General features: G+C 49.1%; 2 protein-coding genes and 1 pseudogene across 4 annotated transcripts in view; all 3 read right to left on the bottom strand.

Moving 5' to 3' along the window:
* The window catches only part of TMEM63A (transmembrane protein 63A), a 37,317-nt gene extending 33,813 nt beyond the window's left edge, over positions 1-3,504 (bottom strand). Inside the window, exon 1 of the mRNA XM_080939767.1 lies at positions 3,415-3,504. The gene's annotated coding sequence lies outside the window, so the exon portion shown is untranslated. The remainder of the gene's footprint in view (positions 1-3,414) is intronic.
* A 3,602-nt stretch (positions 3,505-7,106) lies between these two features.
* Positions 7,107-27,867, bottom strand: part of LOC308431431 (left-right determination factor 2) — a gene marked incomplete at both ends in the record, with an annotated part of 41,624 nt that continues 20,863 nt past the window's right edge. Inside the window, 4 exons of one of the 2 annotated variants that reach the window (XM_080930932.1) lie at positions 7,107-7,470; positions 7,831-8,076; positions 8,315-8,561; positions 9,532-9,781. In XM_080930932.1, the coding sequence (XP_080787058.1) occupies positions 7,107-7,470; positions 7,831-8,076; positions 8,315-8,561; positions 9,532-9,781 (1,107 nt within the window). Of the gene's footprint in view, positions 7,471-7,830; positions 8,077-8,314; positions 8,562-9,531; positions 9,782-27,867 lie in introns of those variants that run through there. The other variant, XM_080930934.1, reaches the window with a different exon arrangement.
* On the bottom strand, positions 23,793-24,107 carry LOC308436867 (U6 snRNA-associated Sm-like protein LSm7; annotated as a pseudogene). Its single transcript has one exon. The product of its transcript is annotated as a U6 snRNA-associated Sm-like protein LSm7 (transcript).

The raw sequence follows: 27,867 nt of genomic DNA on the forward strand, positions 1-27,867 counted from the left end.
ACTGATTGACTTGTTCTTAGAATCCAAGTTCCAGAAACCTAATAGTCACTCATCTCCCAAACTAAGAAGCTCGGAGCTGCTGAATTGAACCTCCAACTCTGACTCCTAGAACCTGGGTCTTCACTGTGTAACTACTATTACATAGAGCTTCCCAAAAGTGGGAGAGGCAGCCAGAGCAGAGAGGCCTAGGCTCTCTTCTGGGCAGGGCTCAGGGCAACCCTGTGCTCAGCCCCACCCTCTTCCATGCACGCCTCCCCTAACAAAGGTTCAGTGTTTCAAACAGACAGCTGCAGGCTTCGAGCCGACTCCTGAAGGCTCCCAGAACCCCTGACAAATTTGATGGAAATCTACAGTCTGCCCCCTGGCACTGAAGCCTACAGACTTGGTACTCAGATTCTGGCCCGATTCCTACATCATTTGAGTGGGAAGTCTCTAGAAAGCACCTCCCTCCTCAGCCTCCCACCTCCCCAAGCCTGCTTAAGTTGTAATTCTCAGAGGACTTCCTCCCTTAAAGTCTGTTTCTTCTGCCTGCTAGAGAGGCAGAAGTATTAGGGACAAGAAAAGGGGGGAGGAGAACCGGAAGCAGATTCTGGAACATGGAAAATGCTAGTTCTGACTCCTGACGCTGCTGTGTAGACACAACACAGACCCACACACCCAAGCCAGTGCAGACTCACACATGCAATGCACACACACATGCACAAGCCAAGCACAGACTCACACTAGCAATGTGCCTGACTGGGCTTAAGAAAGCGGATCACTTTCTCCTATTTGCCGTGGTCATAGGTAGACACGTGTTTTGCTGCCATAGGGTTAGCAGCTGTGAACAGTCATGAATGGCACTTCTCCTAGAGCTGATGTCCCTGCTTCTCTGCTTTAGACCTCACCCAGAGGAGCAAGGAATGGTCTCAGAAGACCTGCCAGCCCAGCACTCAAGGTGGAAATAAAAGGGTCAGGAGTTTAAGGCCAGCCTTGGCTACATAGAAAGCTTGAGACCAACAGACATGGTTCCAGCCTCACTGCTGACGCCTCCTGAGGTTTCAGGCACCCCAGTACTTCGAAACATCCCTACCTGGTGATGTAAGGCTGTACTGTTGCCACACTTAGGGAGGAAGGACCTTGGGCACCTGCTGAAGAAGTCCTCAGTCTCAGCAGCCCCTCCCACCCCAGACAGCTCCAAGATTTAGTGAGTCGGGCCTCTGGCCTGCTTCTCATTTCCTGCTAGGCTGTCCACTTTGACCTGCCCCTGAAGCACCAACATTCACACATAGCCCCGATGCCACCAGTGTCACATAAGTCCCAGGGGAGCCACCTTCTTACAGTTTAGGGTTTCAGAGCAGAAACCCTCTACACTCTGCTGTTACCCTGAGACCTGCCCAAATGGCTCTCATCCCACATGCCCATTTTCTGGTCTTGCCCAGTGAGTTTCTTCCTACCTGTGTTTGCACCTAAACTCCTAGAACAAGGTCTCCACCAGCTCCCAGGGTTCCTCTGTGGTGCCCTATTCCTCTCTCTTCACCCAGTAGGACCTGAAGCTCCAGCTCCTCTTGTCCAATGGAACTAGGCTCTGCCAAAGTCAGGAGGGCCTCTCTCCCTCAGAAGCACAGTGGCTCTGGGCTTCAGGTGGCATTCCTAGCCAAGGCCCCATATAGACACCCAGAGGGTTGTTGCAGCACCCAAAGGTCCCCTAAACCTAGAATTGAGGGAAACGGACCACCACAGAATAAATAAGGAAGGCTTGGAAAGAGAAAAAGGAAAAACAACCTCATAAATGCTCACAGAGGGAGTGCTGTCCCAAGGAAGGGAGGGGCTGGGGTGGTGCTGGGGGTAGGAAGGGTGACTCACCAAAGTCACTGTTTTTCAGGGGCCTGGAAAAACAGAGAAGCCTTAGCCCCCGGAGGGTACCTATGACTCCCTTTCCCTAATGGCTGGCCATACTCCTAAGTCATTTTCCTGTTGCCAAGCATGTTTCCCAGAGAATCTACAAAGTTTGGTGAGAACTAAGGGAGGGAGGGTGTGTTGGTACATACCCATTTACCCCAACATCCAGGAGGCAGAGGCAGGTGAATCTCTGTGAATTCTAGGCTATCTGGGGCTACAAAGTAAGACCCTAAAGGGAGATCAGCCAGCAGAGAAGACAGCCTGGGCCAAGGCAGGTCCAGGCCTCCTCAGCCAGGTGGCCTGTTCTACCTCAATGCAGACACTAAGGGCAGCTGCCTCGACATCCCCCCAGTGGGCTGGAATCAGGGAAATCAAATGCAGCAGAGCAAACAAGGAAGGTTTAGAAAGTGAAAGGGTGAGAAGCCAAGTGAAGGCCTTTGAGGCCCACAGTCCCAGACCCTTGGCTCCTCCAGTTGGAGCAACCTGTCCCCACCCAGCAGCTGCAGGAACAGTCAGAGGCTGCTACTGAAACATTCCCTAGGCTCTCAATGAACCAGCCCTATCTTGCCTTCCCAAGGAACAGAATCTGAGAGGGCATGTGGGAGCACACCCACCAAGGGGCAGGCAGGCCAGACAGAAGGCTCTGGGTGTGGGGAAGAAATTGAGCAAGACCCTGAGGGATGGAAATGCTGCTCAAAGCAAAGTACGTACCTAGAATGTGCGAGGCAAACGGCTGTGTTCTAACTGCATCACTACATGGAGTGAGGGGGCCTCTAAAAAAGCAATTAGATCATGTGGTCTCGGGAGCACTGCCTAGGTACACACACTTAGCAATCACCATCCAACGAATACCCATACACGCAAATGCTCAGCACTCCACCATCTCTTTTGCACCCCAAACTCTCAACAGGGCAGGCCCTGGAACTCGACAGAGCTTCAGGACAGAAAATATGTTCCCAGGCCTTTGACAAAAGTCCCTACAGCTGTTGATCCCTGTTTGGGGCCCCGAAAGACAGCAACTCCACCTCACCCTAGGTGTCAGGTAGCCAGGCTTATCAACTCTGGATAAGTTGTCAGACGTGGGTTTCTTTACCGTCGCAGCTACTCCCTCTCCCTCCCACCCTTCCCCAAGTCCCCAATTTTCCTCCAGCCGGTGCTACCAGGGCAGGAGGGAGTGGTCACCCTGACAGTACGAAGCCCGCTCAAGTCCGGTCTAACCTCATAAGGAATTAAAGAAGAGAGGGCCCCGACGTTGCCCTTCTGGTTAGGCGGGGAGATCGGACCACACAGACAAACTCCAAAGCCCGCGGAGGAGGCGGAGGGAAGGATCCGCCACGCAGCCAAGGGCTGTCAGGAAGTCTCAGCGGTGCCGGGTTTGACTGGCACTCTCTTAGCCACCTACCCGGCGACTGTCACCAGACAGTCACCGGGCAAGGCGACCCGAGGTGCGCCGCCCCGCGAGGACCCCAGCCGGCGCGTCCTAGGAGGGTCCAGCCGCGACCTCCCCGTCTCTGCTCCCCCTTCCCACTTTACCTGCGGCGGCGGCGCGCGCGCCCGGGGGAGTGGTCAGTCCGTACCTGGCGGGGCGGGGCGGCGTCCCCACCACTTAAAAGTTAAAGTGAAACTCAGACGCCCCTTGCACATGCGCAGAACTGTGTCCCCGCGTTGCCTAATTTGGACTCTTCGCTCGCGCCGGCGCCAGCTGGAACTCGAGGACTGTGCGCCAGGCAGTGAGTCTCACTGTGGTTCTCTAACGCTGGCCCACTCGTGGCCGTCCTCACAGAGGTCTACGGGAGGGACTAGACCAGCTAACGCCCACAAATCTGGGAGAGGACTGTCTTTCCTTTGTGCCCTAGCACATCCCCACTGAGAGGACACCGGGCCATGCCTAGGATGGTTGCAGCGTTGGAAAGCATCTGCAAATGTTCGTGATTGAATGTCCCCAGGAACTTCTAAGCTGGCCCAGTTAGGTTGCTGGGCGGGGGAGCACCAGGGCACCGAGGACCTACCCTTTTCCCAGTCATCTGTTGCCAGGAGAGCCCCGCCGCGTAAAGGGGCAGGGGCCGTGAAAGTTCCAAAGCTCTGTCCTGCCCTCAAATGAAGTACAACATTTCCAGCTGTTCCCTAGGACAACACGTTACTGTTGAGCCGCGGGTCACCGGCGTTGCCAACTGGGGCCAAACACGCTGAGCGTCCAGTGTGTTCTGGCTGGTTCTTAGAGGTTTCCAGTTAATCAGTGGCTTCTGGACCTGCTCTGCGCCCTCGCCCAGGGCAGGATCTGCGCTGGATATGCTATAGGAATGGAGTAAAGACCCCAGCAGTACCACAAACAACCTACTTGCAGGCCTCAGTTTCTTCAGGGGAAAGAGTGGGACCAAAGCTTGCTGTGGAGTTCTTGCCAGCGCTAACACCGCCTTTCCTGAACATTCCCCAAGGCACAGTCTCGCTGCTTCTCTGACCTCACTTCCATCTCTGAGCTTTCATCTTCTATAAAGACAAAAATACCCTCGCAGACGCCCTGGTCCTGATTCTAGCCCAGCCTGTGGCTATCTGAAACAGGGTGTCTCTTTCCTGTCTCAGTTCTCTGTCCCTTCCGACTTCCATCCCCCGACCCGTTTAAGCACCCAGCTAATACTTAATTCCTCTGTCCTTGTTTCTTTGTTAAGGACCCCAGAACCGGCTTCTCTAGGTCCTAGATCATTCCCCTGGTCATTCCCTTGGCTCCTCAGATTGGCTCTGACTAGCTCTGACATCTTCTGGCTCTCATTCCACACATCTTTAGTCCTCATTTCTGCCTTTGTTGATGATGCTGACACCTGCCTGGCCTGTGCCCTGGGGACTAACCCCAGTCATATTAGGATAATGGCACAGTTACCAAAGAAAAGGTTAGGGCCCCTTGATAAGGGAAGGAACGGCTTTCCTTGTCTGGTCTTCAGTAGGTTACAGTTGTCTCAAAGTCCAGAGAAGACTGTGATGGATTAGAGTGACAAAACCTGGGCTGGGGATGAACTCAAGTTGGCAGAGTGTTTGGAGAGCATGGGTGATACCTAGTGATGCATAATAAACCAGTCATGGTGGCGCATGACCGCAGCCCTCCGGACATGGACACGGAGGATGAGAAGTTCAAGGTTTATGCTCAGGGTATAAAGGTGCTCGCCATGGAAGTCTGACTACCTGAGTCTGACCCTCAGAACCCACTGTTGGGAGAACCGGCTCCCTAAAATTTCTATCTGACTTCCATAGCATATGCTGGCTGGCCCGTGCCCGCAAGCACACACACGATTTAATATTTTAAAATATTTAAGGTCAGCTAGGCTGTGGTGGTGTAAGCCTTTAATCCCAGCACTCAGGAGGCAAAGGCAGGCAAATGTCTGTTGAGTTCAAGGCCAGTCTTGTCCTCAGAGTGAGCTCCAAGACAGCCAGGGCTACACAGAGAAACCCCATCTTGAGAAAAAAAAAAGTTAAGGTTATCTTTGACTACATATGGAGTTGGAGGCTATTCTAAGCTATACAGCACCTTGTCTCAAAATAATAATAATAACCACAAAAACAGGAAGCTACATAGTGAGACCCTGTCTAAAAAAAATAAATCTAGGCTTTGAGTTGAACTAGCCATAGTTGTTGTAACAGTCAGTGTGTAAAGTCATTATTAAGTTATTGGTTCCTTAAACCAAAACTACAGAAGGCAAAGGTTGCTGCTCTTTAGGGACTTAAGACAAGAGTTTAGGATGCAGATTAGACTAGAGGATATGGAATTTGAAGTCAACGGCTGTGTAGACGTGTGGAAAGACTAAGAGACCCATTCACTGAGCTGAGACTCTGAACAAGCTTATTTCCGAAAAACCTCTGTATAAACTTGGCATCCTACCTTGGCACAGCCAATGCTAAGAATACCACTCCCTCTATCAGTCCAAGAGGAGTGAGCTCCATCTAGAATTAAGATTCTGGTTTTATTTATTTATTTGTTATCTATCTATCTATTTTATTTATTTATTTATTTGAAATGCGGTGTAGTACTGGCTGACTTGAAACTCCCTATGTAGACAGGATGGCCACAAGTTCACAGAGATCTGCCTGCCTCCCTTGGGATTAAAGGTGCACACCTCCACACCTCACATAAGCTGTTTTTTTCTTAATGCAACTAGAATTGAAATAAAACCTAATTGCTGGGCCCAGAAAAGCAAAAGCCTTTTTTTTTTTTTTTTTTTTTTTGGTAAGGTTTATTTATTTATTATGTATAAGTACACTGTAGCTGTCATGAGACACACCAGAAGAGGGCATCAGATCTCATTACAGACCCAGCCCAAAAAGCAAGAATCTTAACAGCAAAACATTTCTAGGACTGGGGAGATGGCTCAGGGGTTTAAAGCACTACTTACTGCTCTTCCAGAGGTCCTGAGTTCAATTCCCAGCAACTACATGGTGGCTTACAACCATCTGTAATGGGATTTAATGCCCTCTTCTGGTGTGGAAGTGTACAGGTAGAGTTCTATAATAAATAAATAGATCTTTTTTTTTTATATTTTTTAGAATTATTTATTTTATGTATGTGAGTTCACTGTAGCTCTTCAGAGACACCAGAAGAGGACATCAGATCCCATTATGTTGTGAGCCACCATGTGATTGCTGGGAATTGAACTCAGGACCTCTGGAAGAGCAGTCAGTGCTCTTAACCGCTGAGCCATCTCTCCAGCCCGACCTTTCTTTGTCTGCCTCAGTTTCCACAGATGTAGTTTAGATGGGAAAACAAGCCAGAGCTACACAAAGAAACCTTGTCTTGAGGGAAAAAAAAAAAAAAGGAAACAAAAAGTTACAAAGCAAAACATATTTTATTCACATCTACCAAAGTCGGTATTAACTAGGTTAGGCATGTTTGATACACTTGAGTCTTAGGTCCAGAGTCAAGACTGGAATGCAGCCCAGATGCAGCAATAGATTAAGGGAACAATGACAATTAGGAATTCTGTCCTTGGTTTACAATCTCTATACATGTAAGTGCTTCACATACAGTGCTGTGAACAAAAAATGAAGGACAGAGACCACTAGGTGGCGCCACGAGTGGCTGGCGAGTCACATCCCTTGAAGGTAAAATTGGGGGATGAGGCTGGTTCAGAGGAAGCAAAGAGCATTTGCTCCTTAGGGATTTAGAATCCCCATCTCTCCCGGCAAAATGAGAACTTCCGATTTACATGAAAGTCACATCCTCGGGAGGCCACAACCTGTGCCTATGGCTCCAGTCTTCTGGGTATGAGCGCCCCATCCGAGGCGCAGCTACAGGTCTGAACCCTCATGTTGGGCAGGCTGACCACCTGAGGCCTGGTCCTGTCTCCCTCCTTTATGCTGACAATCATGGGCAGGGAGGTCATCTCCGAGGCAACACACTGCCGAGGCCCCAGAAACGGCCACTCGAGGGTCAGGGACTCTGGTGGCTGCGGGCAGCTGCCCACACACTCGTAAGTCAGGAACCCTGGGGGTTCCAAAACCCAGTTCTCAGCCCACTTCATCCCCTGCAGGTCCAGGTACATCTCCTGGCGACAGCATCGGGTGCCTTCGGTCACTGGTGTCTCTGGGTCACAATTGCCTTGAGCTCTGTTGGGTGAGAGGTCAGAAGTCAGCTGAGACTGGCTGAGATCCCAGCATCTGGGTGTGAGTTTTAAGCTATAGCTCTGTGGGTATTGAAGAACTGGCCTGAGTACTTGGCTCATTAAGAGCAATTTTCTGGCCTAGATTTCAACCCCAGTGCCACAGCAAAGGAAACAACTGAATATTGGATATTTATGTGGGGATGGATAGCTAAGAACTAAAAGAAAAAAAAATCCTATTTACGAAGAGCTTCCTAATAGTCAGAAGAAGCCTTTTCTAACTATTCAGATTTTGTCATTGCACAGTTAAGTCAAATTCCCCATTTGTCTCTCGTTTTCGCTCATCAGCTTAACCCACAATGCCTACCCGTAGTCCTTGAGGTCCAGCGTGTGCAGCTCCAGCTGTGGCTCCCCCTGCCCCTTGCCATCCGGAGTCCCCTGCGTCGCGAACCGGACCAACTTGTGTGCACTCCAGGTCCCCGGTCCCAGATGCTCCCTCTGCACCGACACCTGGAGCAGCAGCGGCTGCCTCGGCCGGCTCAGCTGCTGCCAGAAGTTCACGGCCTCGGTCACGTCGAAGGCCTTCCAGCCGCTCTCGTGGACGGACACGAGCCTGAGACACAGCAGCGCGCGTCAGGCGAGGGAACTGGCAGGCTGTTAGGGAGGCCCTGAAGGAGTCTGTCCCGTCCTGTCCCCACCCCTATCATCTGCTGCTCCCTCCCAAGGACCGAGCCCTGCACTTTCTAACTCTCCTAACACAGACACAGGGGAGAGACCGAGGGACAGAGGGAGGGAGAGAGAGGGAGAGGTGGAGGGGGAGAGAGAGGGGGGAGGGAGAGGGGAGCCTCTACCTAGAATCGATAAGGGCGGTGCGGTTGGAGCCATCGTCGCGGAAGCGCAGCCATTCAATAGTGACTCGAGCCCGGGCACCGTGCTGGGACAGCCTCTTTTGCCTCCGTAGAGCTGTGCTGGGCACAGGCTCCTGGAACAGCCTCAGCACCGCCTGCACCAGCTCGCTGTTAGGCGGCAGACGCTGCTCCATGCCGAACACCAGCAGGTGACTGGAGGTCTCTGACACCAGGAACCTACCTGCCACCTCTGTGGACAAGGACAGAGTCAGCCTGGCCTCTTCAGGTACCAGATAACATCCAGGGTGGCAAGACCCAAGGCCAATGGCCAAGATTCAGGGAGAATTGTGAAAGAGAAAAAGAAGTGTCTCTCTCTCTGTCTCTCTCTCCCCCCTCCCTCTTACACACTTAGTGGTAACTTTGGAACCCTGTGCAAGGAGCTGATGGGGTTCAAGAGCAGGGCAATGCTGGGTTCTTCCTGGGAGGTTTTGGGAAAGGATGGGGGGCAATACAGAGTCAAGCTTCAGAGACCAGAGAAAGGAAACCCAAGATCATTGTGGAACTGTGTGTTGCTTAAGGGACAGATGCTCTTGTAAGGGGTTCCGTCTGTGAACATCTTAGTCAAGACTGCTGAACCCTGGGGCAAAGGTTAAGGATGTTCCTAAATGAGTCCAGTCAGTGTGTTCTCTAGGACAGCTGAGCGGCCAGCCAAACCTATCCCTGCAAGCATCTCCATTGCCTGCTGTTCAGAACCAGCATCCTTACATAGTCAGACATAGGTAACATAGGACAGTAAGTTTGTGGATGTGCCTATGAGGGCTGATTCCAGATGGGAAAGGCTGCACCACCAAGCAGGCCCTTGCTACTGACAGCTGAATACCTGACCTGTTTTCTCTCTCTCTCTCTCTCTCTCTCTCTCTCTCTCTCTCTCTCTCTCTCTCTGCTCCAGGGGCTGTTTTCCTCCCTTTTCCTCCCTCTTCTCTGCTTCTGCTCCTTAATTTACCAGCAAGCATAGCCCCCCTTTTCCTCTCCCGAGGGTCCTTCAATGCTCAGACAGATTCCCCAGTGCCCAGATGCAGACACTGCCCCCTCTAACAACTGCCTCAGACTGTGTCCCCTATGATTTTGACTCTCAGTCCCACAAAGCCAGGGCCCATGCACACCGCAGGTGGAAGGCATGATCCTCCCCCTAGAGACCAAGGACAGCAAGAAGAGCTCACCTCGAAAGTTCTGGCTGAACCTCTTGCCTCGGGAGCGGCTGGCATTGCTATGCTGTAGCAGGGCCACGTACTGAGCCCTCACCTTCGAGGGGATGACCATCCCCTCCACGTCAGCCTTGTCCAAGACTGGTGGTTCATCAAGCTGCAGCTGTTGCAGGAGGCTGCCTAGGACCTGCTCTCCAGTCAGAGCTGCCCCGGACCTAACCAGGGACAGTGCCCAGAATGCCCAGCAGAGCCACAGGAACGGCATGGTGCTACCCAAGAGGAGGAGCTGTGGGTATGTGTGTCCCTGAGGTGTCCTGAAAGAGTCTTGAGTCTGCTGAGGGCTGAACAGCTTTATAGCTGGTCCTGGGGTGGGGGCAGGGAAGAAGAAGGAGAGAGGTCACACCCCTGGGACCTCCTGGGAGCTCAGCATGAACAAGCCCCTGAGCCCTGAGGAGGGGCTGTCTAGAAAGGACACAAAGGCCTGTCTGGACTGAGAACATCTGGTCACCACTGTCTGTTAGCCATAAACTTCACCATTGACTTAAGGGTGTCTGACCAACTAGGACATTCAGGGCAGGGGTGGTAAAGCACCGGCCCTGCACACAGGAAGCCCTAAATTCAATCCCAGCATGGGTTGGGCGGTGGGGTGGGTTCCAGAGAAGACGTGGAGGTCTCCTTCTCTGCTGGACGCCTGTTCCCAGTGTCTGGAATGTGCACCTGTAGTCTTGTTCTGCGATGCTTCCAAACCCTGGAAAGATCCAGATGTCAATCAACACCTGGGCTTTCCAACTGACTTGCTTCCCAGTACACCTGGCCAGGTGTCCAAAAGACTTCTAAAGGCTGATAAGGGTCAAGATACTCCACTTAGGAGGAACGGGGGAGGGGGACCTTCCTTGGTTACAAAGCCTGGGACTAGCCAATACAAACCCATCCTTTCCCATTCTTGCTGAATTGGAGTTGAAAACCTACCCCATCCCAATCTCTGAACCAAGAGAACAGCGGCTCAGAGAAGGGGAAACACAGTCAAGATCGGCACCCACATAGGGCTTTCTACATCTCCAATTATTTTCTGCCAAGTCCTGCTCTGGCTCTTGAAGAGAGCCAGATGTGTGTGTGTGCGCGCAGCTATATGCCGGGAGTATACTAAGCCTTCTCCAAGACACAGCTGGGATACCTGAGTATGGATCTGTGGATTTGTGAGCTAGTCCTAGAATTATACCGATTATACTGGAGTAGTAAAATTGAGCAACCTACCAGGGGTAGGGCTGCTAAATAAAACCCGTATGGAATTTGGGACTTGATTACATGACTATATTATTCATTGTTTACCTGGGATTTGCATGACACCAGTATCTAGTGGTTTTTATTTGCAGATTCTGAGATCTTAGTCTGAGGCTAGAAGGAGAAACCTTAGTGGATTGTAAGACTTGTCCTTGTGTGCCCCGGCTCTCCAGCAGGGCCACCCTTTGTTATGTAGAAGAGCAGCTGCCTTCCCCCACCATTCCGGCCTGTGTCTCACCCAGGTCAGGCTTGCTGTTGAAAAGCAGCCCCCAAAGCAGCCCCTTCCAGGAGAGGGGACCCCTGGAATGAAGCCGGCAGCTCCTGTCACATACCTTTCTTAGCTGGAGGCCAGTGCTAAGTACCCTCAAGTGGGTAGTAGCCCAATCATGTGGGGAATGGGGACTAAGGTAAAAAGAGAAGGTATTCCCTACCAAACAGAGGTTGGGCTGAGAGTGAAGCCTGGGGCAAACACTGCAATGGGAAAAGAGTCATTTTGGGATTTTCAGATTAAAGCATGTGGCTAATATCAGAAGTAGGATCTCAAGGGCCTCTGAGTTAAGGGAAGCTAAAGTCCAAGACAGTCTAGGCTAGCTCCTGGAGTCTAGGATGCCCTCAGTTGGCGGGACAGATTCTTGGTGTTTGCTCTGCAAGTTCACCAAGGCCACCCCACACATGGAGCTTCCTAACCCATGCCTGAGGCTGTGTGGCTTCTGGTGGGCAGTGCAGAGGGACTTCTAGGCATGTCCTGGTAGAGTCCATGTTCTCCCAGAGCACCTTCCTAGACTTTCTAGGTCAAAGAGGAGTTACAGGTAGAAATACAGACGGCATTGGGGCCCTTGGCTCCTTCTCTTTCCTATGGGCTCGAATTCAGACCTTGCTACACCACACTCAAAGCTCTGCAGATCTCAGACGCTCCTTTGATGTCAGTCCCCTCTAGGAAATGCGAGTCCCTCAAGATGATTCCTGTTTCCCTCTGGGAAAACTAGACACTAGAAATTAGCCATTGAATCAAGACATTCCCAGAATTCCTGGCAAGTCTCTTGGTACACAGTAGGTGCTCAAAAGTGCTAGCTGCCTCTGGCACTGTTCACTTATTTGAATGATGAACTCTCTAAAATGTAACTTGGCTTCTTTTTTTTTTTTCTTTTACTCACTTAAACATAACTAGAATTCAGCAGCATCCAAATCTACGGAAGGGATGTAGGAAGAGGTGGGTTCTTTGTTTGCCCTGCCTGCTCACTTTACCTCCATCTCTCTTGTAAATAACACAGAAAGGTTTCCTTATCATGCAGATTTTACTAACACCCATTATTTGCTTCGGTGTTTTCAAAGTATAAAATTTTCAGTTTTTAAAAAAGTCATCTTGGAGGGGTTGGGGATTTAGCTCAGTGGTAGAGCGCTTGCCTAGCAAGCGCGAGGCCCTGGGTTCGGTCCTCAGCTCTGAAAAAAAAAAAAAAAAAAAAAAAAGTCATCTTGGGCTGAAGAGATGTCTCAGCGGTTAAGAGCACTGACTGCTCTTCCAGAGGTTCTGAGTTCAATTCCCAGCAACCACATGGTGGCTCACAACCATCTGTAATGGGATCTGATGCCCTCTTCTGGTGTGTCTCATAACAGTTTTGTCCGGTGTGTGTGAAGATATGTTTTGTTTGGTGAGTTGCTTTTTGTTTTGTTTTTGCGCAATGCTGAGATTAAACTCAGGGCCTTAGGGAAGCTAAGCCATAGTCCAGTCCCAATTTTATTTTAAGAGCTGGGGCTTCACTATGTTCCACTGGCTAGCCTCCAATTCCTGAGTTCAGATAATTCCCCCACCTCAGCCTCCACAGTGGGTTCACACTTTGAGGCCCAGTTCCCAATTTTATATTTTTCCCAAACTGTGTTTTTAATTGATATATTTTTAATTTTGTTGTTGTTGTTTTTGTTTATTTATTGGGGGAGGTAGAGGCACAGGTGACAGTATGTATGTGAATATCAAAGAACAGTTTTCAAGCCCTTGGCTGTAGTGGCACATGCCTTTAATCTCCGTACTTGGATACCAGGAGCAAGTGAATCTCTGTGAGTTCAAGACCAGCCTGGTCTACAGAGTGAGTTCCAGGACAAACAAGGCTACACAGAGAAACCCTGTCTCAAAACAAACAAACAAACAGAGTTGGTTCTCTCCTTCCACCATGTTAGTCTTGGGAATTGAAGTCTGGTTGTCAGTCTCGGTGTACCTCAACTGATTCATATTTTAACGTTTTGAAGCTTTGAGCACATTCCTCTTGAGCCCCCTCCACCCTCTCCTCTCTCTCCTTCCCCTTCACATAACCCTATAGCCCCAGACAGTTCTGCGTAATATATGAATATCAACTTCTGTCCCCACATACAATCCAGAAGCCAAAAATGAGAAATACATGAGAACTGTTTCTGAGATTCACTTAATTTCTCCACTATGATGACCTCCCGGAGTGTCCACTTTCCTGCCCAAGTCGTGGCTTTATCCTTCACACCAGCAGAAGGCTGTTGTGTATATACACCACAGCTTCCATTTCCGTTCCTCTGTGTAAGACATCCGGGCTGCTTCCCTGACTCTATTGCTGCGAATAGAGTCACAATAAACTCTTCAGAGCAAGTGTCTCGGTAACGAGCCAACCTGGAGTGCTTTCGGCCAATACCCAGGAAGGATCCAACTGAGTCACATGGGATTCTTCCTTCCTGCATAGTGAGCTTCATATCCGGCTTGTTCACGTTCTCACCAGCAGTAGTTAAGGCTCCTTTTTGTCCACATCTGCATCAACATCTGTCAATTGTTTTCCTCCCCCCCCCTTCCTCCCTCTCTTCACAGCTATTCTCCCTCAAACACCTCCCTACTCTTCCCACCTCTTTCAGGTGGATGGCCTCCGTTCTCTTGGGTTATTTGTTACACACACACTCACACACACACACACACACTCACACTTACACACTCACACACTCACAAATATACATAAAAGTTGACCGGCTTTTGTTGTTGTGTTTATATGGTTTGAGGACCGACCCCTCTGCAGTGGTCACCCACTAAGGAAGCGCATCCCTGGCAAAGGTTAGTCCCTCCTCCCAGCAGTCATCAGTCATGTGTAGCTCTTTGTCCAGGGATGGAGCCATATGAAATTTTCACCCTTCCATGGTCACATGCTCCCGATTTAATATTTTAAGTCCAGTGAAAAGTCTCTCCCACCCAGGGTCCCCTCCCAGGAGGCAGCAGACTTAGTTCTTCTGGAGGTCCTGGGGGTCCACTTGTTTACTCTGACACTTAGCTTGCCTCTTTGCAATTAGACCTTATCGCTGCTCTGAGTAGGGTGGCAATTGAGACACATTCATAGCTAATTTGGCTCTTTGTTTGTTTCAATGCTGGGGACAGGACTTCAGGCCTCCTGCAGGCTAGACATATCTCTCTTTCCTGACTTTAGCAAGCATGATCAGACAGGAGGAGTTATCATGACAGCACACTACAAAGTGGATTTAAGATTTATTTTATTTGTAATTAGACACGTGTGTCTATGTGTAACCTGTCCAGTAAATCCCTGGGCCCTTTGTAATTCTTGCTGCTATGGAAGAGGGCATTTAATTCACCGGCCTGCTTAACTGTTGCTTGTATTGCTCGTTGCAAATTGTTTATTTTACCTTCTGACTTCCAGTGTAGCTTCCCTTCTGGATTCTCTTTATTGTTTATAACAGTGCTTAGGTGACTTCCATTTCTAAATCCATTACTTTTCCTATCAGTGGTATTATACTTTTCCTTTCTTTGTGTGTGTGTGTCTGTCTGTCTGTCTCTGTGTGTGTTTGTGTGTGTGTGTTTCTGTCTGTCTGTCTGTCTGTCTCTATTTCTGTCCTCCCCCCTGGTTCTGACTCTGGCACTCCCTCCCCCTAGCTCCTCATGTATTACAGGCTGGGTTCATATTCACTGCATAGCTGAGGATGACTTTGAACTTCTCATCTTTCCTGCCTCTGCCCTTCCAAACATGCAGGTGTTATGCGGTGCTGGGAGCTGAACTTAAGGCCTCAGGCATGCTACCATTCTACCAGCTACATTCCTACCCAGTCCCTTGATAATGAGATGCATTTTTAAGTTATGGCCATGGGGCATGGGGATGTGCACGTAAGTACAGGTGCCCTTGGAGGCTCTGGAACTGGAGTGACAGGTGGTTGTGTTTAACCCAATGTGGGTGCTGGGAACCAAACTCCAGTCTGCAAGGTCTGTAGGTGCTCTTAACTAGGGAGCCATCTCTCCACACCTACTAATGGAGTCCTCTTTCTTTTCAAAACTTATTTCTCAAGTTCCCCTTCCTGTCTTCCTTAGCGTTATTCTTTTTATTTACTTTCTTATTAGTTTATTTGTCATAGTGGAGAGGAACCCAATGTCTCCTATACATAAGGCAAAAACTCTGTGACTGAGGTTCTTTCTTTCTATTATCTGATTTTTTTGGCTACTATATCCAGATTAATGTTAAGAAATGAAAGTCTTTTCTTTCATTCACATCAACCACTGTCTTGCTCCTGATTTTAATAGACTCCTTCACTGTTTCCCCTACTAAATATGACCTTTATAACTGAGATAAATGTATTCTCTTGTTAAAAAACTAGCCATAGTAATTTTTAAGTGTGTGTCATTTTTATTATTCATTAGATGGAGTTTAGGGGATCAAACCCAGGGTGTTGGACATGCTAAGGATGTCTGTCCTCTATCACTGAGATACAGTCTCAGCTCAATAAGAATTTTTTTAAGTCAAGAATGGATACAGAATTCTACTAATTTACTGAATATCTATATGATAATAAATCCTATATTATATTAAAAGTAGAAATTCTGACAGCTGGGAACACTTTGGCAGATCATTCTAGAGTTGAAGGAACCACATTATTCTAAGACCCAGCGATTCCACTCAGTCTGACATAAATACATTCATAACAGTGACTATTACCACAGCCGTGTCAGAGTCTAGACAGGCTGGCTGCGGCTCGGAGGGCTTCCCAAGCATGCAGGACAGCCTGGGGTCTGTTAAACACCAAGACCAAAAAACCAAACACAGTGTACAAACCAGAGCCACCTACTGGAAATATCTCGCTGCAGTAAAGTTTTTGCATGGAATATCCTGTGACAGGGAAGACAAGTCACAGCTGTGAGGCATTGGCCATTCCAAGAACAGAACAGGGGACAGAATCCAGACACCATCTTCTCTATCACCAGTCACTCAAACCAGGCAGAATTAGGATGCACCATTTAGAGACGCATTCCTCTGCAGGGCGTCTGAAGAGGCTGAAGATGCTCTCGGTCCTGCAGCTTCAAGTACTCAGCCACAGTTTGTTCTCAAAGACATAATGGTTTTACTTTTTCTCTCTTTTGTTCTTCTTCCTTCTCCTCCTTACAGAGTCAGGGAGCCACCTGTCCCCAGACAAGGTCCCAGAGTCAGGGTCAGGAGAGCCCCTCACAGCACATGACAGTTTACTGATCTAATGCACACAATGTGTATCAGTGAATTGTTTTAAAAGAACTGTCTTCATGATTGCTATCAGCAAATGTTTGCTTTTTCACCTATTTTATTCCTGGGGTCTCATAAAAATGTCTTCTAGCAGAGCAGAGGAGTGCTCCTGGTTCTCAAATCCCTAGATTCGTGCCTTACCAGTGTCAGGGAGCTTCCCACAGCACCAATGCCCACGAGTGTGCTAGACTCCAGTGCCAAGGTCCACACCCCAAGCAGCACGAGGTATGGGACCCATGTCAGACTGAGAATGCTCATGGACACAGGACACGAGGGTGCAGTGAGCAGCCACCACATGCTCTCCCGTGCTCCATGCCCTCCATTAGGGCCACGTGTGTTGACAACAGCAGCCAGTGAGAGTCTGTACCACAGGACATCAGACTGGGGCAAAAGCTGGGACTCCATAGCTTGGGTTTTTCTAGTTCGCCATGTATCCATGGCTTGGGTTTTGCTGTTTCAGGGTTTTCCCTTTGATTGATTGATGTTTTGTTTGTTCATTTGGTTTTTTTTTGTTTGTTTGTTTTTGGGGGGAGAGGGTGTTAGTTGTTCGTCATGTTATGTTTGAGACAGGGTCTGCCACACAAGCCTGGAACTCATGTGAAGTCCAGGCTGGTCTCCAACATACACTTAGCCTTCTGCCTCAGTTTCTCCAGTGCTGAGATTATAAAAATGCACTACCATGCCTGACTTTTTGTTTTAAAGGTACACTTTAAGGGTTTTCTCCTCCTCTTCTTCCTCTTCCTCCCTCTCCTTCTCTGCCCTCTATCTTCTACCATTAGCCTGGTGTTTGCTCTGTAGCAAAAGTAGCTTCCAACCGCTGCATTATAAACATGTGCCACCGTGTGTGGTCCTTCCCACAGCTTTTTGATGCCTGTAGTGGACTTCGCTGGGGAAGCTCTTAGCCCAGAACAAACTCACGAAACTCAGGGTTAGAAACTGTTAAACACATACAAAAGTAACCCACACATATTATTTTAAATCTTTTTTTTAGAAATCTAGATGAAAAGGAGATTACCCATCCCCTCACCCCAACCCTATTACATGGGTAAAAAGATGAAACCTCAGGGCTGGGAATAGACAGGAACAAAATGAAATAAACACAGCTCAGAACCATCATGCCCCTCACTCAGACTGGGTGCTGTTGGAGAATGTTGAATACGAGGCCCTGGGTTCAATACCCCAACATGGCATAAAACTGCTTGTGGTGCTCACAGGACTCTGGGAGTCATCCACTACAAACAAGTTCATGGCCAGCCTGCAGACACAGCCTAAAGCCTCACACAAGTCTGTATTTACCAAACTCTTAAGGGAGGGAGGCTAAAGACAGGAATCAAATACACAGACTTGGTTTCATTAGGATTTGTTTGTTCTCCGTGGGGCTTTGGTCACACCTCAGATGCACCTGCGGGCAAATCACTTCCCATTAGAACAAACCCTCGAGGGGTGAAGGGGAACAGGGATGTACACTGTGGTACACTGCATCTCTGCCCCAAAGTCTCTGCAGGAGTCAAAATGACCCACTGAGGGACAGACCCCTTCCCTCCTTCAGCCTTGCAAGCTAGAGACCCCATCTTCTCCAGGGTCCACACAGGAGAGCCATTTTCTTCTGAGATGCCTCATCTAATCTCTGCCTGTTTTCACAGAAGACTTGGGGGGGGGGGTCAGGAAATTACAGGGCCTGGGGTATATAACTTTGTGGTGAAGAGCACTTGCCCAGGATGCCCAAAGTGCTGGTTCCATCTCATGTACATTGTCTGTGTGTCTGTCTGTCATACTAGTCCCTCCCAACCCTACCCCATACAAGAAAAAGATATTGAGAGAGAAAGACCTCTTAAGGTGGTTTCTTTCTCTGCGGAAAACCTCGCAGCCCTGGTCTTTACAAGCTTCTCTTCCTTCCTCTCTCTTCAATCAATTAACCAAATATTACTCCATGACTGTTCGCAGGACCCTGCCTCTTGTTGCCTCACCTGACAAGAGGAGAGAGGTCCAAAGGCTTCTCTCAGGACCCACATCTATAGCTAAACCTAGGATTAACTCCTGTCAGAAAGGGGACAGGACCATGTGGCTTGAAACTTGTTCCCTGTTCCTTCCTAGTCACCTTCTTCCTTGGCCCAGTGACGCCCAAATAAGACCGGGCTTCTCTGGGAGACCAGTGAGGCCGCCCAGGGTGGGTCTGGAGACTCCACAGCGCTCTGGGCTAGGGTCAGAAGAAGCTCAGTGGTGTGGGGCTAGGGTTGGGGCTTCCCAAGGCACCTGAGCTGGCTTTGATGCATTTGTCCAACAAGAACAAAGTGTCTGCCCCTGCCAGGAAGGGGACCTCAGTTGATGGCTCATGACTGGAATGAGTTCACTCCTGGACCTTAGCTTGTTTGGCCTCGGAGCCCCCCTTCATCTGAACCTTGTCTAGCTGACACCTACCCCTGGAGACCCCCCAGTGAACCCTGACACCATATTGTCCTTGACACTCAGTAGGCAGCCTGACCTATTATGAGGTCAAACCCCCTACCCTGCACTGACCTCAAGCCCAGCCCAGGGCTGCACTAGGCACTCTCCTTACTTCCTGTTCTCCTGCCCTCTCCTGCAGGGTGACAAGCTTGGTTCAGGGTAACTCCCTCTTCCAGTCTGACCCCCAAGACCACCAAAAGTACTACCCACCCTCATCCACTAGGCCCATCAGCCAAACTCCTTCTCCATGACAAAGGCTAGTCTCCCTCCCACCTGACACCTAATCAAGCCCATTGTGCAAAATCCTCAATCCACATTCACTTCCTTCTGGTTGATTGGTCCAATTACTGTATTTCCCCAAAGACATTCCAGAATCCACATTCAGAAAAGAGATCTGTTTGCCAAAGGATATTTGTCCTGTCTGCTGGCTGCACCTCCTTTAACTACGTGTCTCACCACCTCCTCAGCCCGAGGCCACACAACCCTGGTCTGAACCAACCGAAATTGCCAACAGCTGGAGGTCATGGCTGAGCCTGGCTTCTTCCCTGGGTCCCAGAACCAAATGCTCAAATGTTCTCTGCCCTGACCTCCTTGTTTCCAACTTCTGTACTCAGGCCTACAAACCTAGAGCCCTTTGAGGGGTCCTTCCTACTGCATGTCCTCACAAAGCCCTCTGGTCTCACTTGGTCTCACTTTGAAAAACTTCTATTATTATTAGAGCTGCATTAGTCAAAACCCTCCAGAAATAAAGTCTGTAAAGTGAATTCTAGAAAGCAGGGGCACTTGGAAGGTGGAGAGAAGAGAATCAGCAGTTGAAGGCCGTCCTTAGCTACAGAGTGAACTGGGGGCTACCCTTGCCTAGTTACAGTGAGACCCTGTATCGAAATTCAAAAATAAAGATGAGGATAGTAGCACACAAACTTTAACCCAGTACTTGAGAGGCAAAGGCAGATGAATTTCTGTGACTCTGAGGCCAGCCTGGTCTACACAGGAACGTCCAAGCCAGCCAGGTGTTAAGAATTGAACCTGGGTCCTCTGGAAGAGCAGCAGCTGCTCTTAAACAGAGTCATCTCCCCAGCTCCTGTAAGATCTTATTTAAAAAAAAAATAGGCTGGGCTGGGGAGATGGCTCAGCGGTTAAGAGCACTGACTGCCCACATACAGATGCACAGAGTTAAAAATAACAATGGTTGGAGAGATGGCTCAGTGGTTAAGAGCACTGACTGCTCTTCCAGAGGTCCTAAGTTCAATTCCCAGCAACCACATGGTGGCTCACAACCATCTGTAATGGGATCTGATGCCCTTCTGGTGTGTCTGAAGACAGCTACAGTGTACTCACATATATTAGATAAATTTTTTAAAAAATCATAGACCTGAATGTTTGTGTGTATGTGAACTACGATGTCCCTGGTGGCTCCTGGAGCTGACCTTAAGAATGGTTGTAAGCCACTATGTGGGTGCTGGGAACTGCACCTCTGCAAGGCCAGTAAGTGCTCTTAACTGCTGAGCTAATTCCCTAGACCTGTAAAAGTAAGTCTTTTTAAAACAACAAAATAATCAGATGGAGAAGCACACTCCTTTCATTCCAACACTGGAGACACAGAGATGGGCAGCCCTGTCACATAGTAAATTCTAGGCCAGCCAGGGCTACAGAAGGAGACCCTGTCACAAAACAAGGACTTTTCAGATACTTCACCACAATGAGGAGCAAATGCGTGCAATGTGTCCGAGCAAGGAGGCAGATGGCTACTGCAGAGAAGCCAGGAAGATGCTCCTAAATTAAGCTCTTTCTCCTGGCCCAAGTCACAGCTACAAGACCAGGTAAGAAAAAGTGCCACCCCCAGAGGCAGGGATAAGGATATGCAGAAAGGGACAGAAGTGAGGAAACCAGACTGAAGTGCCAGGAGATGTCCAGAGGACCATGCCAGCTGACCTAAGCTCAGCTGGGCAGGGGTAGGGTGGACGGGTGTCTTTGGCTACATTAGTGGCAGACCAGGATGGGACATAGAAAGACTGATGATCAGGCCAGAGGAAGCCTCTGGAAAAATAACTAGAAGCTAGATCCTTGAAGAAGGGAAGACAAAAGCTGGAAGGGACAGAGAACCAAGAGAAGACGGAAGAGATGCTCACTTTGAATAGACACAGGCTGGGCTAGAATCAGGACCAGGGAGGCTGCAAGGCTATTTTTTGTCTTTGCAGTAAAAGATGAAAGCTCAGACGAAAGTGAGGTCAGAGAAGCAGCTGTGCCTTGAGGAATGAGGCATGGCTCGGTGGCGTTGGTGACGCCAAGAACCCAGCAGCAAGCCTTAGTCCGAAGTCTAGCTTCACAGCTGGGGGGTGGAGGGTGGGATGAGGTCTACAAAGCCCATCCCACTGTGGACAGCAGGGCTGGGCAGGAGGCAAGTGCAGAAGTTCCAGAATCTACCTTTGTCTCCCAGCCCTATGCTTTTCCATGCCAGCCCTGACTCGTGCCTGTGCTTGTGAAGCTCTCCTTCAGAAGAACAAAGAGCTAATTAAAAGGCTAGCACTCTCCTGTGATCACAGCTCTGTGGAGGCAGAAGCAGGAGGATCAGAGAAGTCCCAGGACTGACTACCCAGAGGCCTTAGCTGGTAGAGGTCTTTGCCACCAAGCCTGACAATCTGCCTTCAGTCCCCAGCCTCACGTGGTTCCTAGACCCCCACGGTGAAGAGCGAGGAGAAGATTGCAGAAAAGCTGTCCTCTGACTTCCACGAGCACACCATAGCTCTCCCCTCCCCTTGTTCTTTTCATTAACAATGAAATAACTTGTCTACTGACAAGGGAGTTCATTGGCCTGGGGCCTACCATGTAGCCAGCATCTCAGCTCTACTTTGAACATTGTTCTCCGGCTTTCTGTCCAGGAAAGAGAATGGAGCTCTAGTCACAGGGGCAAGGAAAGCCCCGCCTTGGATCAAAGCACCAGGCCTCATGTCTGGTCAAAGGATGGCTAGGATAAGAGCCTCTCTATAGATCCACATTGACAAAAGAGGCGCAGGCTTCCTTGTGAGTTGCCCATAGCTCAGAAAGTCTAAGGGGGCTGGACACAGCCCGGGGCATCAAGATGATATGTGTGACCCTGGGCAGCCAAGGAGGTCCTCTAGAGAGTAAAGGACTTTGCCTTGGAATATGTGTGTCTCCCTCTAGTGTCCCTGGCTCTGAACCACAGCTGTCTCTGAAATTGCCAACCATTCCAATGGGCCTTGGTAGTTTCTGCTTCCCATCCCTCATCAGCTGCAATGGAATAAAACAGAAGTATCCCCAAGAGGGAGTGTGGCCCCGTGAGTGTTGGCATCAGTTACTGTGTGTGCATGAGTTTATGACCTGTGTGTGTATGAGCTAGTATGTATGCACATGAAAATGTTGATTCTGTGTTTATGCACCTGTGAGGATGAAAGCCTGAGCATGTATGGTGTGCTCTCGTGACCACGTGTGATGTTGTTTATGCGTACATGCACATGAGTTAACATGTGATTCTGTAGGTGCTTGTGTATATGCATGCAAATGTGCATGTGAGGGGTGTGTAAATGTGCCTGAGTGATGTGTGTGGATTTTGTGTGTGGTGTGGGTGGTACGTGTGCATGCTTGAGTGTGTCTGAGTCTCTCTCTGGCTATCCCTGGACTATGGGCAACAGGGAAGGTGTGGCAAGCTCTAGAATTGGGCCATATTCACACAGCAGGCTCATGGTCACAAGAGAATGTGGTTTTGCTAATGTTAGTGAAAGGCAGTGGTCTCTGGACTTGATAGGTCCTCTTGTCTAGTAACTTGGAACTTTCTGCACCCAGATCTTTCCCATTTCACACGGTCCAACGTATCTTGGCAACCAGATAGGAGCAACCAAAAGCAAATTCTACAGGGCAACATGGAGAAAGAGAACATCGAGACAAGATGAGCCAAGTTGGTGTCGAGTCTCAAAGTGGACAAGCTGAAGCTTTAAGTTACTTATTGGTGCTCACAGTTTCCCTCGTCCCAGATGTGGCCTGGTGCCCGAGGGGAAAGGACTCAGTTGAAGGTGACTGCCTCCACCAGCCAGCATTTCCAACTAGCCAGCTCAGAGATGCGGTTGGTGCTGTAGCGCCCCCTGCAGCTCAAGGAAAGCCTGTACATCCACTGACGGTCACACCACAGGAGGCTGGTAAAGACCTGATGGCGGTCTTGCTCCAATTCTAAAACAGGTCTAAGCCACAGTGGTGGCGGCGGCGCTGGCCACATCCTCCCATTTCTCTGAGTTTCAGAACATGTGCTCATTTTCCCGTCTCCTGCAGGGCCAAGCCCTGGCCTTAGCTAACCTCAGAACCTCTGTACCGCTCTGAGCCAGCCAGCTCCTCTCTGTTCCCAGCTCTCTCTGTGCCCCCTTCATCCCTGAGTATTTGTGTTCCTCAGATAATGCTTTGTTTGGCCCACTCTGGCCCACCGGGGACAGTGTACCTGGCACCTCAGGAGATAAAGCATTTAAAGAGGCAGCTACACTTAATGAGGTATTGAGGGTGGTCCCTCACTCAAGATTAATGGTGTCATTTTAAAAAGAAGCCAGGAGAGACAGAAAGGGAGACCTACAGAGAGACAGGCAGAGACAGAGACAGAGACACAGAGACAGACAGAGAAAGAGAGACACAGAGAGACAAAGACACAGAGAAACAGAGACACAGAGACAGAGACAGAGAGGGGGGACCATGAGAGAAAGAGGACATCTGCAAGTCCAGGGGACTCCAGTGCCACTGCCACTTCAGACTGTAGGAGGGCAGGCAAATGTAGGTCTGCAGTACAGGCTGGTCAGCTGAGGTACACTGTGCAGGATTAGAGCCCTGAGAAGCCACTCTGCGCAAATGTCAACTGGGTACCAGTTCTACTGGGATGGTGCTGACTTGCAACCTTACCTCCTAGCCGGGGCCTCTTTCAAGACTCTGCCTCCATCCCTGCCTGATCCAAGTAGAATTCTTTAAAAAAAAAAAAAAAAAAAAAAAACAAGAACAAAAGACCAAAACATCAAACAGAAGTTCACGCCATAGACGCCGGGGCCGGGCTGCCCTCCATTGCAGCTAAGTGTCCTGCTGCTGCACGAAGGGGTTAGGAATGGCCTCCGTGCCATCCTGCGGGCAGATGAGCACCACCGAGGTGCCACAACACACTATGAGCCCCAGCTGCCGAGTGTCCTCCGTCAGCTTGTACTGGTCATTAGGGTCCCACATGAACTCAATGGTTCCATCCAGCACCAGGAGGAGCAATGGGACAAACCCTTTCAGGATACCAGTGGCTTCCCGGCCACCCTGGAACTTCACTCAAATGGTCTTATCAATGTACTTAGACAGGTCCAACATGCTTTCTTTCTTCTTTTTCTCTTTGTCCTGGGTCATCTTGTCACCGCGCGTCGCTCTGTAGAATTCATGTCTAAAAACAAAGAGTAAATTATCCACTTGACAGACCAAGAACTCAGCCCTGGGTTGACAGCTCTGCCATCTACGGTAGCCATCCACTGTTGCTGTAAATATTCTTCTCAAATATCCCTCAGTGACACATAGGTTAATTTGTTAGCTTATGGTGTCACAGAAAGGCTGGGACTAGGGCTCAGAGGTGGATGTACTTAGTGTTCTTGTTTGGATATGCATGCATGCACATGCATACATACACACATACACCTACACATACACCTACACATACACCTACACATGCATACACATACACATATACATATACATGGGGTAGGGTGGAGCAGAGGGAAGAGGAAGGAAAAGGGGAAGAAAGAAATAGGAAAAAAAGAGGGGAACACCCTAATTAGCCCAAGTAATGGAGCTCAGTTTGACAGGCCTTCTTTCCTACTTCCCTCTCACCTTGCCCCATCTCTCAAGGCCCAACAACCCCCACTAGGCACCTGCTAAGTGACAGGCACTGTGCTCTAGCTGAGTGCACAATACGGATATGAATTACCTCATCTTTGTGGCACACAGATTGGCTTTAAATGATCAATTACAAGGGGCACTACTGGGAGAAGCCAAGGACCCTCAGGCTTTGCTGATTTTCTTTCCCTGGCCCTGGCCTTTCTCATCCAGATGGCTGCAAAGCCCCCTTACTGTCTCACTGAAGAGTTTTTGCCACCCCCTCCCACTTAAAATTTATTTACTTATTTACTTACTTATTTATTTTTATTGCCTTTTTGTGATACGATCTCACTATGTAGCTCTGGCTGACCTCGAACTCACAGAGATCCATCTGTCTTTGCCTCCCAACTGCTGGGATTACAGGTGTGCGCCACCATGCCCAGAAAAGGATGACAGAAACCCCATTTGTCTCCACTTGAAGGCTGGACCTAGTTTAAAAAAGAAGGCCATAAGCACCAGCTCCAGAAACACACCATAAGTCCCAGAAACAAAGTCATAAAACCCCTCCCAAAGAACAGCCTGGGCATAATCACGAAAATGGGGAAATATCTTAGCTCAGGATGGACCATTTGTGCTGGTCAGCCTTAGCTCATCCTATGGTTTAAGGTTCATGACATAGGAGTGCAGATCCTAGCACCCACCAATGAGATTTTAGATTACCTAATCCTTCTAGAGAGTTCCCTGTGCACCTTTGCCTGTGGATGCCATTTGGGAGAATGATTGACCCCACATACCGGTTGTTTCTGCAAAATACATGCTTTGTCTTTGCACACTACCTGAGTCTAGAGTTTTCCTTTGATTTTTCAGGCCATTATACCCAGCACTAAAAATGTATTTCTTAAGTTAACATACAAAGCAATGGGCTTCATTATGGCATAAAAAAAGATTTATTTATTTATTATATATAAGTACACTGTAGCTGTCTTCAGACACTACAGAAGAGGGCACCGGATCCCGGTTGTGAGTCACCATGTGGTTCCTGAGATTTGAACTCAGGACCTCTGGAAGAGCAGACACTGAGCCATTTCTCCAACACCATTATGGCATTTTCATGCAAACATATCATTACATTTTGTTTTTTCTTTCTTTCACGAACATGTTTAGGTGTCCACACACACTTGTGTGTATGCACATGCAGGGGCTGAAGTCAGTCATATGAAATAGAAACTTCTGGTTTCTTTGGAATGTCAGTTTTGTCAAAGATATTTTGCTGGGCACACAGGTGAAAGGATGTTTAGCTGAAGCAGACACATGTGATGTTTATAAGGATTACAACTGTGACCACACAGGCAGTGGGAACTGAAGCACTGGTTTGCTTGGCCCTGCCTCGCTGTTCTTCACTAATGGTACACAAGTATTGGTTTGACTTACATCGTGTCCCTGAATTCCACTTGTGATGACGCTATAGAGAGGAACTCGCCAAATAACTTCTCGGGAGGTTCTTGCAGCCTCTTGCCACTTCCGTGGACTTGGGTGGTTGGCAAACCTTCCAGTTTCTTCTGGATTGAACTGCCCTTCCTGGTTCATGCATGGTGACTGCCAAGAGGGCTGGATGTCAGCTGCTGGTTTGTATTTGGTGTTTGCTAGTGGACTGAACTGCTGATATCCTGATAACGAAGATTTGAATCGCCCCCTAAAGAACTATTTCTAAATGGGTCTACTTCCCCCATTCCCTAATAACTTCTCTCTTCCACTAACTCTGGTGGGTGGTGGGCTAGAGGAGGGGTTGAACCCTTGTTAAAGTAGGTTGAGAAAAATGTATACAGCAGTCATGTGTCGTTGTTTTTATTTATTTCCTTTGTGTATGATGTGTGCATGCACGCACGCGCAGGTACTTGTGGAGGTCAAAGGGCAGTCTCACATTTGTCCTTGCCTTCACTTTGTCTGAGGCAAGTTCTCTCTGTAGACACTGCCGTACATGCCATGCTGGCTGGCCCATGAGCTGCTGAGATTCTCCTGCCTTGGTCTTCTCCTCTCAGCACAGAAGCATGGAGGTCAACATCAATTCTGGAGCTTCAAACACAGCCCTCACGTCTGTACAGCCACTGCCTTTCCCGCTGAACATCTCCCAGCCCCCATCTTAGTATTTGAGACAGGGTCTCGGGGTGAACCTGAAGTTTACTGATTCAGTTAGCAATGCTGTGCCCAGGGATGCTCCAGCCTCTGCCTCCTCCCCGGTGGTGAGATGAAAAGCTCACACTGCTGTGCCCAGGCTCACCAGGCATTGGAGCTCGGGTCCGTACATTTGAGCCATTGCCTCAGCTAGTTTTACTTTTTTGGCAAAGATCAGCGAGGCTTCCTCCCTGTTTATTCTCCTTGTGAACATACATGTGCCGACTACTGGTCACCCCCATACCTAGCACATACACACTCTTCTTCCTCACTTCACCTATTTTACTCACGAGAGGGGTGGTTCTGAGAGCAGGCCTTAGCCACCTTGCTCTGGGCCACCTACCTGTTCTACAGCTGAAAAGGTCCCTCTTAGCTTTCCAGACCTGTATCTGACCACAACCCCTGTGCCACGTTGGCCTCACACGGGGCTTTCATCCCTGGCTTGGCACTCGAATATACACCATGTTCATCCAACAAGAAACTACAATGGTTTTTCTGCATCTCCTTTTTTTTTTTTTCTTTCCCTCACACATTAGGGTCTGCATTAGAGGAATTCACCAGGTCTGGGTGTGTTTGTAACTCCAGGTTGGTTGCACAGTGAGTGATGTGTGAAGGATGAATGAAGGCGTGCTAGCTGGGCTGCGCTGTGCAGAGACTCACGTACTGACTGTATGGAAACATCGCCGGTCAATAAAAAGCTGACGGCCTATTAGCCAAGGCAGGAAATAGAAGGTAGGAGTTTCTGAAGGGAGAGGGGGATTCTGGAATAGAGTCAAACCCAGGAAGAGATTTTTCCTGAAACTCTGAGGAAAGAGACAAAAGAAACTAAGCCATGTCACATTCATAGAATAGAATAGTTGAGTTACAAGCTTGTCAAGGAACAAGCCCTAGCTTATGGCCTATGTATTTATTCATAAATCATAAGCCTCAGAGTTGTTATTTTGGGAACTGGGGCACCTGCGGAAAAGACCAAGGTTACCTGCAACAGGTACTACTTGCATTTAATCCTCCCAACTCAAGAGAAATGTCAGTTACAGAAAGGCCTGCTTTGTCTCTGGCTCCACCTCACCCCACCTCCATCCCTCCCCATCCCCCACCCCCAGTCATTCAGATCCTCTCTTTACTA

This window comes from Micromys minutus (assembly GCF_963924665.1).
Source record: "Micromys minutus genome assembly, chromosome: 1".
NCBI classification, from domain to species: domain Eukaryota; kingdom Metazoa; phylum Chordata; class Mammalia; order Rodentia; family Muridae; genus Micromys; species Micromys minutus.